The following is a 20,156-nucleotide window of genomic DNA, read 5'->3' as shown; positions in this document are numbered from 1 at the left end:
ATTATTAGTATAATAAATATGACTATTTCCAAAGTAAATGTTTATTTTCTTCCCACACATCATCATTTTCCAAACACACAAGCAATTTTTTTAAGCTGAAGGGTTCAAAGGTAGCATTCTGGTTCTCTGACCAAACAAAGTCGTTGTGAGAACCTGGACACTAGGGCATTGAAGTGGACAATCTCTTACAATGTTAGAGAACCATGGATCTTGCAAGGATTTTGCCTTGTCTTCTCCTCCCATTGATTTGACCACCCACACAACCACGACAAGGAAACTAGGCACAAAGAGTTCAGTGAGCACATTACAGTGAACCAGATGGACAGTACTCTGACTCCCAGTTCACCTCTGACCATCACACCTCACCACCTTCTTTACTCTTTACTAAATTTTTATTCCACAAAGTTATTGAGAACTATTTAAAAAAAAAACACATTCACATTGGAAATCTCAGTAATTTTTGAGAAATTACCATGTCTTTTAATTTCAAAATCTGCAGTTCCTATTGTTGTGAAGTCCTCTTTGTAGTTAGCTTTAATTGTCCACAAACCGTATCTGTGAAAGCATCACATTTAAAATTGTAGGTAATATCAGATAATATGACTTTAGTTCACTCATTGGTTGTAGCTAATATTCAAAGGAGCAGTTATTATGGGCCATGCACTAAAGCTTTACACATGTTAACTGTCTTAATCTTCATAAAAATGCTGTGGAATAGGTTGTATTATTATATCATAATAAACTTGAGCTCCAAAGAGGTGAGTGACTTTCCCAAGGACATATGGCTAGTAGGTGATGGAGCAGGACTCAAACTTGGTCATTCTTGCTACAAAACCACAACTCCATTGAATGACCCTGAGTTCTGCATATGCCAATCAATGTATCATATTAGAAAGAGCTATTAAAATTATTAAAAAACATATGTTTTAAGAAAAATTGTTACACCCAAAATTTATTTCCATATTACTCTTTTTCTAGTAGATTATAGTATATCTTTAACTAGATTCAATTGAAGAACTAACCCAAAGGCTGAATCATATCCATAAATATATATATATACTATAGAGTATATATTATACATATATAGTATATATTCAGCATATATATACATATATATCTATATATGTACACATATTATTTTTAGTTTAGACCCATTTTTGCTTTTTGAGTTCAATAAAAACATGAATACACACACACACACACACACACACACACTGTATATACTAGATAGTTTGCCAGAAAATCAAGACTACATTTTTAGGACCAATTGATCAAGTGAAACCTACCTAAATGAGACAAATAAAGAGTTTTTAAAAGTTTACAGCTCAAGTCCAGTGATAGGGTAGAAACAAAGAAGAAGGATGAGTCTTTCCCTCCAAGAGATCTGGTTCCCATTTCTGTCCCACCATTTAATTGTGTGACTATATCTTCAAAATGGGAAGATGAAAGTTCTAGCAGAGTGCTTGGCACAGGGTAGGAGATCCGTATGTCAATTCCTGGGGCTTATTGAAGAGTCCCAAATTGTACTTCAAAATATTTTCCAAGTACGAGAAATTGGAAATAAAATGTCAAAGAAATTATTTATAAGAGAGGGTAAAGACACGAAGATGGACATCTTCTATTTGTATTCCCTCCGCTTTTTTTTTCCCATTGTTCTGTCAGCATTTGGGGGGTGGGGACAGTATTCCCAGTTTCCACTGTCTAGACTTTGTTGTGGAAGGTGCTCTGTAAATAGAGCAGACCGGCTTGGTTCTCAGAGGGAAACACACTGTCAGGCCCCCTGCCTTGATGCAGGAAAGCCCAGCAGGCTCCACCTTCCCTTAGGTTAGGACACTCACTAGACCTAAAAATACAGCCAAAACCAGAATTTCTTTCCATCAGCAGCTTTCAGTGACATGTAAATGACTCCATGGACTGTTCAATAGCCCCAAATGGGCTTCACTGTTTTCAAGAGAGAGTTAACCTGCAAATAATATAACAATACTTAGGATGAGATGGGATCTTGAAGTCAGGAAAAGTGATAATTCCAGTAGCATTTCTGTCTTCCCCCACAGCAACTTCTGACCCTTCTGGATCCTTTGAGTGAAAAGAAAAACAAAAATACAAGTTTAATGTTTTTCTTTTTTTTTTTTTTAACAACTTGTAAATACAGAATCCACACATAAACATTATATGTGATTGATAGTTCTTATAAAAAATACCCGCTAATATTTTCTAAGAAACATTGTTGGAACTTTGCAAGTGCAAAGTTGATATACACCGAGGCAATGACCGGCCTCAATTGGACTTGTTGGCAAAGACTATCTTCTAAGACAAAAGGCATATTTTAAATAGGCATAAGTAGTACCACAAATATTTAAGATAATATTAAATAAATTCTCAGCAGACTCTCCCCCCACTTCCTCCTTTCTGAAGAGAACATCTGGAATGATCTTCCTTCAACACTGTCTCTCCAACACTTCCTCCATCCTGTCTCTGCCATGGCCCAAGAGCTCCCTTGGCTCTCTGCTGTCTTTGGTGTCTGGACATGCCACAGCCATTGCCTCCGACCTCTTAACGACCTCTACCATAGCCATCTCCCCATGTCTTGCTTCCTCCTGACTCTAGACCTCTACTTCTGCATTCCACCAGAGACACCGCCCAGCTTCTGTCCAAGCCCCTCTCAGGACTCATCCTTGTCCTTAGTAATTGTCCCCAGAGGGGGGTGTTCATCTGCAGCACTGCCTCCCCTTCAAGCTGGTCTGCCCGTGGTCCTACATCCTCCCTTGTTTGGCTTGCTGAGTTACTTACGTGTGCTGTGCTGGCCTTCTAAACTCAAATGCTCGTGGAGGGTCGTACTCCCTGGTCCCCCAAACAAGTGGAGAGAGGCTAAGTGCTGGGTCTCAGGAGACAAACAGACAGACCTGAGCTTGAGTCCTGGTTTAGCCAATTATTATCAGTGGGTTGTCAAGGTTATTTGATTTCCCTAAACGTTAGTCTACTCATCTATAAAATGGGGACAATGACACTGACTTTTGAAGATTGTCATCACAGTATAATGCATTCATGGCCTTCTCCCAGGTACCACATTTTATGCTTCTACAACCCTGGCTGCATCTTCCCCTGACACAGATGGCAAGAGGATTCAGACTGATTAGCTGACATACTTTATAGATGGGGACACCAAAAAAGTATTCTTTAATGGAAACATAAAAGCATATTTCAACCAAAAATTTTAAATTTTCAATGAATATGAGAAAATTATAGAATTGCCAGGTTCTAGCCACAGTAGCTGCTGAATAAATTCTTACTGCCATTTAATATTGAATAAATTAATGCCATTTACCATGAGTTTTGTAAGAATGAAAATTCTTTATCCATATCATAGAAATCCCAGGGTTAAATTTTGTTTTAAATTAATGTTATACTTACTATAAAAGTCAAGATAACTTCTTTTTGAGATGGTTTTAGGTTTTCATCCAATGAATAAACTCTAACTTTTACTGTAAGAAAAAAATGTCATAGTTAGAAACTTCATTCAACTGTAAATGATCTGACAATATCATTGACACTCTCCACAAGGTCCATGGAATTTAAAATAAAAATTGGAAAGCCCAAAGCATAAAATCCAAGCTTCAAAGAAAAGATGAAAAAGATGAATTAAGATGAATCCTAACTTTATCACAAAGTTGGAAAAATATCCTTTTCACAAAAAAGTACTGAATGAATTATTTAAATATTTCTCATTATGCATTTAAAATGTAAATTGACATAGTAAGAACTATTTTTACCCAACTTTGCATTCTTTTAAATTGGAGACTGAACCAAGGTGCACTTTACCACTGAGCTATATCCCCAGACCTTTCTTTATTGATTTTTAAATTTTGAGATAGGTTCTCACTAAGTTGCGCAGGCGAACCTCAAACTTGGGATCCTCCTACCTCAGCTTCTTGAGTAACTAGGATCACAGGTGTGTGCCACTGTGTCTAGCACTCAACTTATGTATTTTTAAACCACTGCTAGATAAGAAAGACTGCAGCTCACTGCTATCTGAAATTTTTAGAGGAAAAACTGTGAAGCAGTAAATTCTGTCAACAGAATGCGTCAATAGAGCATTTTGTCTAACTTGCAAGATGTAAGTGAAAAATCTCAATTTCTCAAGGTTTGACTACTTATTTTTATACCTTAAACACATGGTCATCCTCTGCCTTAGTGTCCAGGAGACTGTTCAAAGCCTGTCTCAGATCATGTGTGCTGGCGGGACTCTTGTCCTCTTGCTAAAATGATTTCCATCATATTTCACCTAATTGGCATCATCACCATCTCTATTCTATGTCCTATTTTATAGAATTCTTGAACTTAGAAGTCAGTTATAATAAATGGAAAATGCAAATCTTCATACCTGCTATCTGCAAAAGAAATGTCAGGCTCTTAAAAAAATTGTTTTGGAAGAAGCTGGGCATCATTCTAAAAAATGCCTTTCTTAATTCTGCTCTAAAAAAATATGCTCATATTTGTTTGTTCTTTGTATTTATAATTTGCAATTTAATCTTCAGTGTATCAACTCTTTACTTTTGTGTACGATATAAATTATGATATTGTCTTCTTTTTCCCCTAAATATAAGCCAGTTGTTCTCAAACATTCATCAAATCATCCCACTCTTCCCCCATGGATTAAAATTCCCTCTCTGTTGTACCTTGCTCATTGGAATAGTAAACAGATCTGTCTGTTTGAATGAAAAGAAACCCAGTGTCGTATCGCAGTGGAATTTTTGATGCTTTTGAAAAATGGGCAGATACAACTTCTAAATATACATTTGAAACTGCATTTGGCCCTCCAGATAAATCTTCTGGTTTTATCTGTTTAAAAAAATAGGCAATGGAAGAATATTATATAAACATCCTAAAATAATAAAAGGAAATTAGGTATCTATTCTAGTAATTTGAATCATTGTTTATATCTTACAAAAAAAATTTTGTAAAATAAAATGGTACATTTATTCTTCTACCAAAACACTTTCATACATTAGTTTCTTATAAAATTTAGTTGGAAACAGTTATTTTAAAACATTGCTCTAAATTAATGTCTATTAAAAACTACAATCACTGAAAAAATTCAATTTTTAATAGATGAAATACTCAAAAGTCATTAGGAAAATATCAAGAATTCAAAAGCTTGTCTGAAATGGAGGCAGAGAAGAATGGAGGATTCACATGTCAGGTAGACAGTGAACTAAAATACTTATCACGTGGCAGTGGAAATGAAGAAAGTATTCTTTATACTTATAATTATATTTGTACTTAAGCTGAAAATCTGAATCTTTTTCTTATTTTTTTTTGTGTCTCCTGGTCATTTCATAATTGGTATGCAACCTTTCTTCAAATATATCACATTTGCTTAGTATATTTTATGATAATAAACACTTCTCTAGTTTTCCTTAAACACTGTACACAAATTTCTTTGAAAGAAAATTTGTTTGGTCCATATCCAATGAGAAAGTATAAACAGTCTATCATAGATACATATTTTAAGAAAAAAATTACTGTTTCAATAAACATGGAATTAAAATGTTTTAGTTCATATTTTTGGAAAACAAATGCTCAAAATGATCTCCATTTATTTCTCTAAAATTTTAAAAACAGGACCAAACCTCGTGTGTGTGTGTGTGTGTGTGGTGTATTATATTCTTTTAACGTAACATAAAGCTTAAATATCTAAATTATCTCTTCCTAGCATTTATCTTATAAATTTTGAAACAGCTATATATGTTGATTATTTAGTTTTACTCCTGTTACCAAATATTTTCATCTTAATACCCTTCATTCAGTTTTACATTTCCTTACATTGACTCCAAATTAGAAATACTCTCCACTTAACATGTCCCATTACTTATAAATACATTGGTTATGACATATTCACATCAACAGAGCATGACATGTCACATTTTGTACCCACACATATAAAATGGAACAATGTACCATCTCTTTGTTATATTTTATAAATGAACATTTTACATAAAAGAAAGCATGAGATGAATACCTACAATTAAGTTTGCAGAGTTTTGGAATTCATTTTCTGGAGACAAATTTACTTGGCCAAAAGAATATGTAAAACTTTTATCAGGATAACTTTTAATAGCAATGGTCACATCAAATGATTCTCTGTATCCATAAACCTGAATTACTACATTTTCAGAGGCTCCAACATAGAATGCTTTAGGTGCTGAGATGACATATCTGTTGAAATAATAAAATTATGCAGTCAATCTGTTGATAAAAGATCATTTTTAATGCATTTCACTTAGGAGAATCCATATAAATTGTCAATGTTCCTTAAACTTAGCAATATATTTTTTATTTCTCAAAATGTCTTTAGCTATGGTAAAGCCAGGATAGCTTCCATAAAGCATCCTAAGAATGAGATTTCAGGAAGACAGGCAAAAGCTATTTTGATTAATTACATTCAGGAGAAGGTTTAAGGTTCCCTGAAAGAAGTGCAAATAAAGATCACAGTTCTTCTATCTTTTGAAGAATCCGTTTAAAAAAAAAAAATACCAATCAGGAAGTTACTCTTTGGGCGGGACAGAGGTAACAGCCTGAGCAAAAGATAAAGTATGAGAATACAAGTCATGCACAGCTCACAAAATACTTATGTTAAAACACGGAGTAGCAGCGTTGGACACCACAGGAAAGAAGAAATTCACCTGGAGCTCTCGGAAAGTCGAAAGTTAATCTCATATAGCACTGATTGAATTCTGCCCTCTGTAAAAATACAACCAAGATACATTTCAAATGAAAATGGCATTCTTCACTTACATTTGCGTCTGTCCCCAGATTCTCCCCAAGCAGAAAAAAAGACAGAGCATGCTTAAAATGTCCATGCCTGGGGGAGCAGTAGGTTATTGACACAATCTCTCTTGAAATAACACTCCTTCTGTGAACTCTGCTTGAAGAATTTGGTTAAATTGGCCCTCAGGTTAATTATTAATGTCAAATAGTGGAATCACTGAGAGGGAAATCTCCAAATTTAAATGCCAACCTTTTAATGTCCCCAGGTAATTCTGGAATTCAGAGGAGAAACTCAATTTTGATACAGTGTAAAACGGTAAAATACTCAAATGCTTATCTCTAGGAAAATGTTTCAAAGCTGGACACAGATACAAACTATCTGGGGGCTGGTCTGGTGGTGTGCAATTTCTGGGTGTAGTAGAGGCCATTGACCCCCTGACTAGATCTCCCTTTCTGGGCTATTATACCCACCTTTCAGGTGCGAAGTTTTGGCTACCAAAGTTTCCTTACTCTGAACTTCTCCAAGTAATTCAGCTCCGTCATGGAAGACAGCTTGCCCAGAAATGTCTTAGAAGGTTCTGCTTCTAGGGAAACACTCTAAATTTAGGGAACATGGTGTAAGATGGTCATCCTGGACGCCATGCAGAATGTCTCATGGCTGGAGATGTTTGTGAGGCTTCTCTGAAATGATTCCTGATTGAACTAGGTTCCAAGAGGCCTGTAAGATCCTCTGTAGAACAGATATGATGTCCCAACGCAACCTTCCAAATGCTGAGATGTTCCCAGGAACTGCTGGGGTGGGTCCAGGTTAGGGTGATGTGTTTTGTCACTGCTTCGTCACTTGTATCTTTATCCTCCCACCAGACTATAATCTCTATGAGAACCAGGGGCAAGGTCTAACACATACAATGGGGTCATCCTCCAAAACTTATGGCAGTGCCATAACAGACACCTGGGTCCTTGTCCAATTGTAGTATAATGAATGAATGATAAATAGGTCAGAGTGATGTTGAAAGTTAGGCTGAAGGTCAATTTTATATTGCCTTGAATTTCATGCTAAGAAATTTGGACTTCATTCTGTATATAATGGAAAATTTTGGCCTTGCTGCTCAGATCCTAAAGATGTCATCCTCTAGGATCTACTTATGTTTTTAATTCATCAAAAGGATAGACAGTTAGTATATGCTATGCAAAGTAATAATGAAATTATTCTTCAAGATAAAATGCAAGCAAGATGAATAAAAACCTGGGATGTCAAACATTCATTCTTAACAGTAACTTTTTAAATGATCTATCATGACAGCAGTAGATATTGATGTTGGGTTAATCAAGAATCTCACAACTACAAAGCTAGACTAATGGGATTGTGTGAGTAGTGAATGAACATCCTCATGCAAGTGATGTTGTGTATATTTATGCACATCTTCTGAACTAGGCTGATATTTAAACCAGTCTTTGAGTTTTGAACCAAATCAAACAGGTTATTTCAGACACAGACACAGTGATAAGAAAATTACTACTCAATGATGCACTGAACAAGATGATATAATGTAAAAAGACCTAAAGATCAATTGGTACAACAGATAAATCTAGCCTTAATCCACTCCGGGACATTTCCAGATAAACAGTGAAAGAAAAGACTCTTATTTCTGATGAAAATGATTGCAGCTAGGCTTTAAATTTTGGCTAACTGAAACCATTTTAAAGGAAAAAACAAAACTTCATTTCAAAGGCATGGTTCATATTGGATCAGCACTTCTTATACAAATCTAAAAATTTTGGCCACTGAAAGACAATTTTTGTTTCTTGCTTTGTACTCTTTCCCAGGCATGGACTCACATTGTCAACAAGAGAGAGCAAACACAGTGACAAAGATTTGCAGCCAAAAAATTCTGGTAAAATTTCACACTATGATTAGTAATTGTGTAACATAGGCCACAAATATAGAACATTCTCAAATACCATAACTTTCAGAGTTGTTTCTCCCAACCTGGTTACAAATGGGAGGCAAAAAGTAATAGTGGTAAGAATGTCTTAACGATTCTCAATCTCAGCATGATTGACATTTTGTATGGAATGATTCCTTCTTATGGGCAGCTACCCTGTGCATTGAAGGCTGCCTAGAAGCAAGCCTGGCCTCTCCCCATTAGAAGTCATTAGAACTTCTGAGTCATGACAACAAAATGTCCCTGACTTTAGCAAATATTCCCAGCTTGGGGCAGTCCCTGAGTGAAAATCACTGAGTTGCTATATGCTTGGCTTAGAATTTAAAGGCAGATGGGAAAGTACTTACCTGTGTTCCTATGGAAGATGCAGAACTCAGCAGGCTCCTCATCATGCTATTTGACTATTTTAAGTAACTATGGAAAAATGCTAACCCCTTTCATTTCTTTCCTGAGGAGGAATCATCACTGTAAATACCATTTCTCTGCTGATGACTTCCACATTTATATCTCCAGTAGGAACCTCTCCCCTTAAAGTTGTAGTGCCCCAGGACTCAGGACTCAGACCCCTGTTCTGTATAAATTCACTCGTTAAGCAATTGTATCCAATTGCATCCCTTGGGATACAATCTATACATGCTAACACCCCTTCATCTAATCTCCTGAATCTCCCTCCTGAACAACTGACTGTATATCTAACTGCCTTACTAAATAACTTTTGTATCTAATTACCATATTAAACTCAGTCTATGCAAAACTGAATCAACCAAGATCTTCCCTCTCCAACATGGAAAACAGAGTGTTACTAGATATATGAGGATGCCTCCAACATGGAAGACCAGGAACAAAATATTCAGTAATAAAAACAAACTTGGAGAAAATAGAGACTGTGATAATGAAAAGGAAGATGATTCCAACCCCACAAAAACAAAACAAAAATCTTCTTCATTATTTTACATAAAGATAGGGGAAGATAAAAAAGATAAGGGAATATGTTGCATCCATGAAGCAAGGACGGCTACCATAAAAAAGAAACAGTGAGATAACAAAACGTGTTCTTGGATATTAAAAACATGACAGCATAAATTTTGAATTTGGAAGATTAAGTGGAGTAACTCTTCAAAAAAAAAAAGCAAAAAAGACAAACAATCGATTTGAAAAAAAAGGGACCCAGAATAGCCAAAACAGTCTGCAACAAAAAGAGCAACATTGGAGGCATAGTCATACTGGACCTTAAATTAAGCTACAGTAACAAAAACTGGCACCAAAACAGGCATGAAGACCAATGGGGTAGAATAGAGGACACAGAGATAAATTCACATAGATAAAGTCATCTAATACTAGATAAACTTGCCAAAAACATACATTGAAGAAAAGATAGCAGTTTTAATAAATGTTGCTGGGAAAACAGGATATCCAAATGTAGAAGAATGAAACTTGACCCCTTTCTCTAACCTGCACAAAAGTTGACTCAAAGTGGAGCAAAGACCCAGGAATTAGACCAGAACTCTGCAACTGATAGAAGAAAATGTAAGCCCAATACTCCAACATATTGGCACAGGCATGGACTTCCTAAACAAGACTCCTAAAGTGCAAGCAATAAAACCAAAAATTAATAAGTAGGATGGCATCAAATTAAAAAACTCTGCACAGCAAGGGAAAAAATTGAGAGTATGAGAAGACAGCTCATAGAATAGGAGAAGATTTTTGTCACCTGCTCCTCAGATAGGGCATTAATCTCCTGGATATATAAAGAACACAAAAAACTTAACAAGAAAAAAAACAAATAACCCAGTTAATAAATGGGCAAAAGAACTAAACAGACACTTCTAAAAAGAAGAAATACAAATTACCAAAAAAACATATGAAAAATGTTCAACATCACTAACAATCAGGGAAATGCATATCAGAACCACATTGAGATTTCATTTCATTCCAGTCCCAGGATATACAAAGAACTCAAAAGGCTTAACACCAGAAAAACAAATAATCCAGTTAATAAATGGGCAAAGGAACTGAACAAACACTTCACAAAGAAATATGAATGAGCAAAAAAAATATGAAAAAATGTTCAACATCTCTAGCAGTTAGAAAAATGCAAATTAAAACTGCACTGAGATTCCACCTCACTCCAGTCAGAATGGCAATTATGAAAACTACAAGTAACCATAAATGTTGGCAAGGATGTGGGAAGAAAGGTACTCTCATACATTGTTGGTGGGACTGCAAATTGGTGCAACCACTCTGGAAAGCAGTATGGAGATTCCTTGGAAAACTTGGAATGGAGCCATCATTTGACCCAGTTATCCCACTCCTCAGTCTATCCCCAAAGGAATTAAAAAATAGCATAATACAGTGATGTAGCCACATAAATGTTTATAACAGCTCAATTCACAATAGCCAAGCTATGAAATCAATCTGGGTGTCCTTCAACAGATGAATAGATGAAGAAAATGTGGTATGTATACACAACGGAATATTACTCAGCCATAAAGAAGAATGAAATAATGGCATTTTCTGGTAAATTGATGGAAGTGGAGTATATCATGCTAAATGAAATAAGCCAATCCCAAAAAACCAAAGGCTAAATGTTTTCTCTGATTTGTGAATGCTAACCCAAACATATTTTCTCTGATTTGTGGATGCTATCCCTCTGGGGAGAAGAATAATAGAAATCCATTGGATTAGACAAAGGGCAATGAAAAGAAGGGAAAGGAGAGAGGAATAGGAAAGATAGTAGAATTAATAGTAGAAAGACATAACTTTCCTAGCTTTGTATTTGAATATATGACCAGAGTAACTCTGCGTTATGTGTAACTACAAGAGTGGGATCCTAAACAGAATGTTATACTCTATATATGTATAATTTGCCCAAATGGTTTGGATGTGATGTATCCCCCAAAAACTCACATGTGAGACAATGCAAGAAGGTTCAGAGGAGAAATGATTGGGTTGTGAGAGTCTTAACCCAATCAGTGAATTAATCCCCTGATAGGGATTAACTGAGTGGTAACTGAAGTGGTAGGGTATGGCTGGAGGAGGTGGGAATTGGGGGCATGGCTTTGGGCTATATATTTGTATCTGGCAAGTGGAGACCTCTCTGCTTTCTGATCATCATGTGAGTTGCTACCCTCTGCTACACTCTTCCACCATGTTGTTTAGCCTCACCTTGAGCCCAGAGGAATGGAGTCTGATGTTTATGGATTGAGACCTCTGAAACTGTGAGTCCCTAAATAAACTCTTCCTCTTCTAAAATTGTTCTGGTCAGACCTTTTAGTCACAGCAGTAAAAAAGCTGACTAAAACAAGATTCTACTGTCATGTATAAGTAAACAAATATTTTTTTTAAATGCCAATTATTCAGAATACATATAATATAAAAATAATATAAGTGTTGGCGAGGATGTGGAAGAAAAAGTACACTTATACATTGTTGATGGGACTGATAATTAGTACAACCACTCTAGAATGCACTATGGAGATTCCTCAAAATATTAGGAATGGAACCATCATATGATCCAGCTGTCCTACTCTTCACCATATATCCAAAAGATCTAAAATCAGCATACTATAGGAATGCAAAAAAAATCTAAAATCAGTATACTATTGGGATGTAACCACATCAATGTTTATATCAGCATGATTCATAATAGCTAAACTAGGTGCCCATCAATAGAAGAATGGATAAAGAAAATGTGGTATATATACACAATGGGTATTGCTCAGGTATAAAGAAGAATAACATTAAGGTATTTGACTAGAGAACTATAATAAGGTATTTTGGAAATTTCACAAAATGTGAAAATCAAACAACATGCTCCTGAATGGGTCAAAAAAGAAAAAAAAGGGGTTGGGGGGCGTTTAAAATATCTTGAGGTAATTAAAAGAAAATACAACATAATGAAACTTATGGGGTGCTGCAAATGTAGTTCTGAGAGGGAAGTTCAAAATAATGAATGCATGCCTTAATAAAGAAGAAAGATCAAAGAAATAGGCTAATGTTATGCCTCAAGGATGCAGAAAAAGAAAAACAAACTATGCCCCAAATTATCAAAATTAAGGAAGTAATAAAGATCAAACAGAAATAAATCAAATAGAGAATAGAATAACCATGGAGTGAAATTGATAAAAGTGTTATTTTAAAAAAAATTTTGGTGCATAATAATTATATATAATAGTGGGATTCATTGTGACATATTCATACAGACACATAACACAACTTTATCAATTTCAGTCCCCGCTACTTCTCTTGTCCCTCTTCTGCTCCCTTCCCATGACCCCCTCCCTCTACTTTCTGTTTTCATAAGATCTCTTTTTTTCTCTTTACCATCTACACCAAAGAGAAAACATATGATCCTTGGTTTTCTGAGTTTGGCTTATTTTCCTTAATATGATGTCTATAAATAACATAACTCCATTCTTCTTTATGGCTGAGTAAAACTCCATTATGCATATATATCACATTTTCTTTATCCACTTATCCATTGATGGACAGCTAGACTGATTCCAAAACATGGCTATTGTAAATCATGCTGCTATAAACAGAGGCATACATGTATCTGTAGACTATGTTAATTTTAATTCTTTGGATAAATACTGAAGGGTGTTATAGCAGGATCATGTGTTGGTTCCACTCCTAGTCTTCGAGAAATTTCCATACGGATTTCCATAGTGGTTGTACTAGGTCCCTATTGACAGCCTGTAAGAATTCATTTCCCTCTGCATCTTTACCAGCATTTATTGTTATTTGTATTTTTGATGGCTGATTCTAACTGGAATCAGATCAAATATCCATGTAATTTTAATTTGCATTTTCCTAATTGCTGAATATGTTCAACATTTTTTCACCTATTTGTTAGTCATTTGTACTTTTTTTGAGACATGTTGGTTTAGTCCATTCACCCATTTATTGATTGGCTTATTTATTTATTTTTGGTGTTTAGATTATTTTTAGTTCTTTACATATTCTGGATATTAATTCTCTGTCAGAAGAGTAATTGTCTAAGATGATTTCTCATTGTGTAACTTCTCTTTTCACCTGAGAGTGGTTTCCTTTGCAGTGCAGAAGCATTTTAGTTGGATGATGTCCCAATTATTGATTCTTGGGTTTGTCTTGAGTTTAGGCATCTTGTTGAAGAAGTTGATGCATGGATCCATGCATTAGAAGAAGGTCAGGGGTAGAAGGAGGGGAGGGAAAGAGGTAGCACTGGGAAATGAAATGGAGCAAATTGTTATGTGCTTGTATTAATGTGTCACAATCCCACTATCATGTATAGTTCTAAGCACTAATTAAAAATTTTTTAAAAAGAGTAGGAAGCAGAAGTAGGAAATTTTAAATAAATTTTTGAGCAGTGGCCTTCCTAAAGGAAGGTGGCTTGGTAATATTTATCAAAATTTCAAATGTACTTATTCTTCAATTCATTAATTGAGTTTGTACTTACTCTACTCCTTGATGTCTATTCTACTGATATTATTCATGCATGTATACAGAAATGGCAATATTATAATGTTTATTAAGCATTATATAAATATATAAATTAGAAATAACTAAAAATCTGTCAATAGGGGTTTGTTTAAATAAGTTATGGTACATATACAATAAAATACTAAGACCTTTTTTTTAAAAGTGATTTAGAGCTATATGTGTTAATGTGGAAAAGTGTCCAAAGTAATTTCCATTAAAATATTCTAAAGCATTTTATTTGGTTGTCACAAAATATTTTTTAATATTCTCTTTTTCTGCATGACTATATGAATGGGCATGAATAAAAAGAGCTGGATGCATACACACCACCCTCTTAACAATAGTTAATTTTTGTTATGGTATGGATCTGGAATGTAACCCAAATCTCATGTGTTAGTAGGTACAGCAACATCAGAAGCAGGGCTTTTAAGAAATGATTGAGTCATGAGGGATATAAACTCATCAGTGGATTAGTAATTTGAAGGGACTATTGGGTGGCTGAAGGAAGCAGTTCACTGGGGATGTTAGGGACAGTATCTGTCACTGGTCCTTTCTCTGTTTCCTCATTGCCACGAGATGAGCAGCTTTCCTCCAGGACATTCTGCTTCACCTCAGGCCCAGCGCAATGGGATCAGCTGACCATGGACTGAGACCTCTGAAACCATGGACTAGAATAAAACTTTCTTTTATAAGTTATTCTTGTCTTCACAGCAACGAAAAGCTGACGAACAAAACTTTGAACAATGGTATTTTGGGGGAAGAGCATATGGTGTCTTGATGAAGAGAGGTTTCTATATTTTTAAAATTTTTTTTAGAATATATTCAGGTCTTACTTGTGTAATTTAAAATGAATAAAGGAAATGTGGTGATATTTTAAATATAAAATGTCAAATTAATAAGTAGTTACTGTGTGGTTATTATACCTGCCAAGCACTGTATTTCGATTGACATATGACAACTGTCTTTATCTTCTGGCATTAAGCCCAGAAAAATATATTATTTAGCATTATCAAAGAAGTAGATACATTTTTTTGAATACCGAATTTTATCTGAATTCCATTTTGGGCAAGAAGGTTCCCCAGTTGTTGTCTATTGTTCACTGCTTTATTGCAAAAAATAATGTCAACATGAGGGCAGGGGCTGGGGCTGTGGCAGTAGTGCACTTGCCTGGCATGTGTGAGGCACTGGGTTCAATTCTCAGCACTGCATATAAATAAATAAAATAAAGCTCTATCAACATCTAAATTTTTTTTTAAAAAAGAATGTCAATATGAAGCAGAATTTTTTAACCCTGCTATTTTGATCCAAAGATATTTCAACACCTTTAATCCTACATATTTATCCTATATAGTTCACTCATTGCTACAAAAGTATACTCTCAATCTTATTTTCAATTCATAATAAATGTTAGGGAGAAATAAACAATAAGACTCTCAAAAGGTAAAACTACATTTAGAAATTTATGAACAAAATGACAAAACAAACAAATCTTGAAAAATCTTTTTTTGTTTTGTATTGTCTTTTTAGTGTTAAGGATTGAACCCAGGGCCTCACACATGCTAAGCATGTGTCCTACCACTTGGCCACAACTCCAGCCAAATAAAATATGTGTTTGTGTATGATTTTATATATATATATATATATATATATATATATATATATATATACCCACATATATCTGTATATGTGTGTGTGTGTATACACATATGTTACATTTGGAAAATATTAAATCAAAGTAAAACAACTAACAGTTGCAGAAGTTCTTGGTAAGACAAAACCAAAATGGAAAAAATAAACTCTAAAGTCTTAATATAAGATTTGTATAAAAAGGAATCAATCCTGATGAAAAAAAATTTGGAAAAATAAAAATGAAAATATAGAGGTTTAAATATTTTTGCCCAGTGTAGAAAACTGATCATGGAGTTAAATTGACAACTATATTGCAAATAACCTGGGGAAAATTTCATCAATGAAAATTTACCAATATGGATGATAAGTGTTTTAAAAATCTACATATTCTTATAAAAATATTTATGTTCATAAGCACAGCATCATTTTAGGGGCTCGATATCCCTCTGCACAATTACCTTTTGGCAGTGGCCCCGTGTATAACTACGGTCATATTATATTATTAATTTATATTATAGCACGTAGCACAGTGTGTGCTGTGGAGTTTTCCAGCTCTGCCCTGGCTGGCTGCTAATTCTCCTTGCAGTGGTCAGTGGGACTGGCATGGACACACTCCTCTGTCCTCTGTTACAGGTCTTGAGATTTGAAAGTCAGATGAGTATAATTACCAGGCATAGGTGGCAGTTTAGATGCTCTGGTAAATTTGTTTTGAGCTACTTCTTTCTCATTTATCACAAGGTTTGATAAATCACAATTATGAAAACAAACTCCATATAGAACCAGGGGTATTTATTCCAAAATTACAAGGAAGGAACTTTATTATTATATATTTAAGTTTGATTTTTGTCCTTTGGTTTCCAGCAAAATAGAAGGCATAGAATATATGTGAAATGTACAAAAGCTAAACCTCGCAGAAAATGAAATTGAGCATATTCCAGTATGGCTAGGAAGAAGTTGAAATTTTTGCAAGTCTTCAATCTGAAAGGCAACAAGATATGATCAGTAAGTTATTCAAAGTAGTGAAATTTTTTCCCAAATTTTAAGGTTCATTGAAAAAAGATTTTAAAAACCTAAGATTTTTAAGAATGATATTTCTCCTTTTTCTATTGACCAAAATACAAATTCAAATATAATGTAGAATGCTCTAGAGTAATTAAATACAGTAAGTTCACATTTTGCATAGGCTCCACAATAACTAAGAGTTGATCTCTTAGCATTTTCCCATTTATCATTTTATTCCATTCCCATTTTACAAGTAAACATTCAGAGAGGTTAAGTTACTTATCCACACAGCTTGTACCAGAATTCAGATTATTGAATGCCTAGAAGAGTTCTTTTGTTCTGACTATATAACCTTATAGTAACTATATCACATATAGCAGTTAATCTTGATTATGCCATTAAGTGTTAGAGGAAGTTCACTAGCTTTTTATAGTAGAACAATTTTGTTGTCCTAGTTCTCATAATTAGATAATGATGTGTACTTTTCTCTGGCATCTATTTATAAGTTAGCTGTTCAATAAGCATTTTCTAAGTAAAAATATTATTTAAGTTCTTTTTAAGATTGAAAAGGTCATGTTAGAATTTAAAGAACATCAGTCATAAAATAGAAAATTAAAGAAGTGACTTCAAGTATCAGCCTAGACTTTCCTTATGTGACCTTAGAGAACCCCTTAATCCCTCTAAAATTCACTGTGTTGATTGGAGAAAATAATCATGTACTGCTTCTTTTATAGGAGTATTATAGGGCTTAGAGGAAATGTTATCTGTGAAATGCTTTAAAAACTTTTAAATACTAAATACTAAGGCTGTGTTCCTTAAACTTTCATCTGTAGAGGCCAAAAATAATAAGCAACATTTGTTTAATACTGTGATATTAACAATATCTATGCTTCTTTATTTCATCTTCATAAAAATCTGGTAATGTGACTCTCTTACCATTCCACTCTGACAGTGTGAGAGTGGAAGTCTCTCCAAGAATCTCAGAGCCAAGGCCCACACCATGCTGTAGAGTATCAATTTGAGGTCTTGGATCTTATGGGATAAAGGAAGAGGAAGCCATGAATCTAAATTTGCCATAAATATACAGCAAAGTAGTTAATCCTTAGGTAGTAACAATCAATCCTGAGAACAGGAGTAGCATTTGATCAATATTTATTATTTCTGATTTTACATAATGGTCTCATTCCAGCTTATATTTGACATAGGCATCATTAATAGTGATGCACATTCACTTAGGAGAGAAAACATGTCTCTGTATTAGGTATTTGGAGTAGTTTTTTTCCCAACCCTTTTCTCTTTGAATAAACATGAGAATTGTACTTCAAAACCTATGCCTTTTAGCCATAAATTACAGCTCAATTATCTGAAGATTAATAAAATCCTTTTTATATCCATTTTTCAATTTGTTCAATCAGTATCATGAAAAGATAAAACATTTAATGTAATGTAGACTTGAATTCAAATCCTGTTGCATTCACTTAGGCTCTGAGCTTTAGGCAAGTCACCTGACTTTTTTGAATCTCACTTTCTTCATCTGCTAAGTGAAGATGATATTTCCATCATAGGTCATTGTGAGGAGTGACAAATGGAATGGCATATGGAAATCCCCAGCACTGTCCTGATCAGCTGAATGCTTACTTCTCCGTTTCTGTTCTCTTCACACTACTACTTTTGAGCCCTTACTTCGGTAGTTTATTATTTTTACAGTAAAATATACCAATAGTTCTGTTATGTCATTTCAGCTTCAGGATGTCAGCAAGTTGAAACCACTTCAAGATTTGACTTCTCTGATATTAGTTGAAAACCCAGTCGTGACCCTTCCTCACTACCTCCAGTTTACCATTTTCTACCTGTGTTAGCTGGAAAGTTTGGAAGGTCAGCCAGTAACCACTCAGGACAGGGAGGAGGCTTTTGAGAGATTCAGTTTAGGTAAGATGACAGTTTAAAAAACTGAATTTGAATGAGGAAAGAATTTGTTTTCAGAACTTATCTAGAAAAAAATGTATTATAAACTTTCTGATGACATTACATTTGCAGAGATGCCACCATAAATCATCTAAGTTAATTGAGCATATTCAGTGCACCAGGCACTGCACTTGACGCTAAGGATACAATGGTGAGCAAGACACTTGGTGCTGGCCTTCATGCAGCTTATGGTTTTGTGGAACAGACAAAAAGCAGTTAAACCCAGGTAAAGCAACAGAAGGGAGCCCTTTTGTGGTGCAGAGTGGTGTAAAGGAGTGGCTCTTGAGGCAGTGACATGGAAGCTGAAGGCAAGGGGAGGAGAGGCCAGCCATGTGAGGAATGGCACTCAGGGAGAGGGAGAAGCTGGTTCTCTGAGGTTATAAAGACCCTAGTGGGGTCAAGCAACTGAAAGATCAGTATGACTGGAAGAGTGCAAGAAAAAGTTTGGAAAGAAGGGGGAGGTTCGAGATGGAACAGGGCCTTGTGGTTTGGATTTTATTCTAGCTGCAGGAAAAAACCATGGGCAAGTTTTAAGCACGGATGGGCCGGGAACAAGCTCTATATTAAGGAGATCATTTTGGATGCAGGTTGGAGAATGACTTGGAGCAGGGCAAAGAGGAGATGGAGGGATATGTTAGGAAGAGCTATGACAGTCATGCAGGCTAGAAGTGTGGGTGGCCTGTGCTTAGACCATAGAAATAAAAAATAGATGGATCACTTTTGAAGGTAGAATCAGCAGCACTCTCTAATGGAGTGGGTAATTCTCAGGCTTCTGGCTTAATTGGCTAGGTGGTGATATCATTTAGAAAACAGGGAGAATTCAGAGTTATCTTTAGGACATGTTGAGTTTGAATTATCTGTGAGACAACCAAGTACAGAGTTAGAAATATGAGTCTGGAGTTTGAGGTTCATTCATTTAAAACAAAGACAAAAGATAGAGACAAAGAGAAAAGGGATGTATTTTGCATACATAGTCTGAAAATCTGAAATGTTTAGCTCTAAAGTCTGTATAAAATTCCTTTCAGACTATTTTGTATATAACATGTATATAAAATATAAATGAATTTTGTGTTTAGACTTGGGTCCAACATCCAAGATAACTCATTATGTAATTGCAAATATTGGAAAGTCTTAAAAATCCAAAATCTGAAATATTTCTGGTTTCAAGAATTTTGGGTGAATATCTCTAATGAACCTAGATGCAAAAATCCTCAATAAAATTCTGGCGAATCGGATACAAAAACATATCAAAAAAATTGTGCACCATGATCAAGTAGGATTCATCCCTGGGATGCAAGGCTGGTTCAATATACGGAAATCAATAAATGTTATTCACCACATCAATAGACTTAAAAATAAGAACCATATGATCATCTCGATAGATGC

General features: G+C 35.0%; 2 protein-coding genes across 12 annotated transcripts in view; both read right to left on the bottom strand.

Moving 5' to 3' along the window:
* LOC107152133 (complement C5-like) overlaps window positions 1-6,921 on the bottom strand; it is a 31,285-nt gene extending 24,364 nt beyond the window's left edge. For 7 of the 8 annotated variants that reach the window (XR_001504760.2, XR_007351195.1, XM_015497660.2 and 4 more), the window contains exons 1-6: window positions 6,684-6,816; window positions 6,024-6,216; window positions 4,677-4,839; window positions 3,412-3,482; window positions 1,985-2,076; window positions 473-555 (exon numbers count right to left, since the gene is read on the bottom strand). Coding sequence is in view for 6 of the 8 variants with exons in the window: in XM_015497660.2 (XP_015353146.1) it covers window positions 473-555; window positions 1,985-2,076; window positions 3,412-3,482; window positions 4,677-4,839; window positions 6,024-6,216; window positions 6,684-6,784 (703 nt within the window). In the remaining 2 variants the exon portion in view is untranslated. Of the gene's footprint in view, window positions 1-472; window positions 556-1,984; window positions 2,077-3,411; window positions 3,483-4,676; window positions 4,840-6,023; window positions 6,217-6,683 lie in introns of all 8 variants that reach the window. The other variant, XM_048813182.1, reaches the window with a different exon arrangement.
* Window positions 6,922-16,571: 9,650 nt separating this feature from the next.
* Window positions 16,572-20,156, bottom strand: part of LOC107152132 (complement C5-like) — a 49,993-nt gene continuing 46,408 nt past the window's right edge. For 2 of the 4 annotated variants that reach the window (XM_048813184.1, XM_048813185.1), the window contains exons 17-18: window positions 17,742-17,869; window positions 16,572-16,781 (exon numbers count right to left, since the gene is read on the bottom strand). In XM_048813184.1, coding sequence (XP_048669141.1) covers window positions 16,626-16,781; window positions 17,742-17,869 — 284 coding nt within the window. In that variant the 3' untranslated portion in view covers window positions 16,572-16,625. The remainder of the gene's footprint in view (window positions 16,782-17,741; window positions 17,870-20,156) is intronic. The other 2 variants (XM_048813186.1, XM_048813187.1) reach the window with 2 other exon arrangements.

Source organism: Marmota marmota, unplaced genomic scaffold (genome assembly GCF_001458135.2).
Source record: "Marmota marmota marmota unplaced genomic scaffold, marMar, whole genome shotgun sequence".
NCBI lineage: Eukaryota > Metazoa > Chordata > Mammalia > Rodentia > Sciuridae > Marmota > Marmota marmota.
The sequence above is the reverse complement of the archived record's forward strand: the minus strand, read 5'-3'. Positions and strand labels throughout refer to the sequence as shown.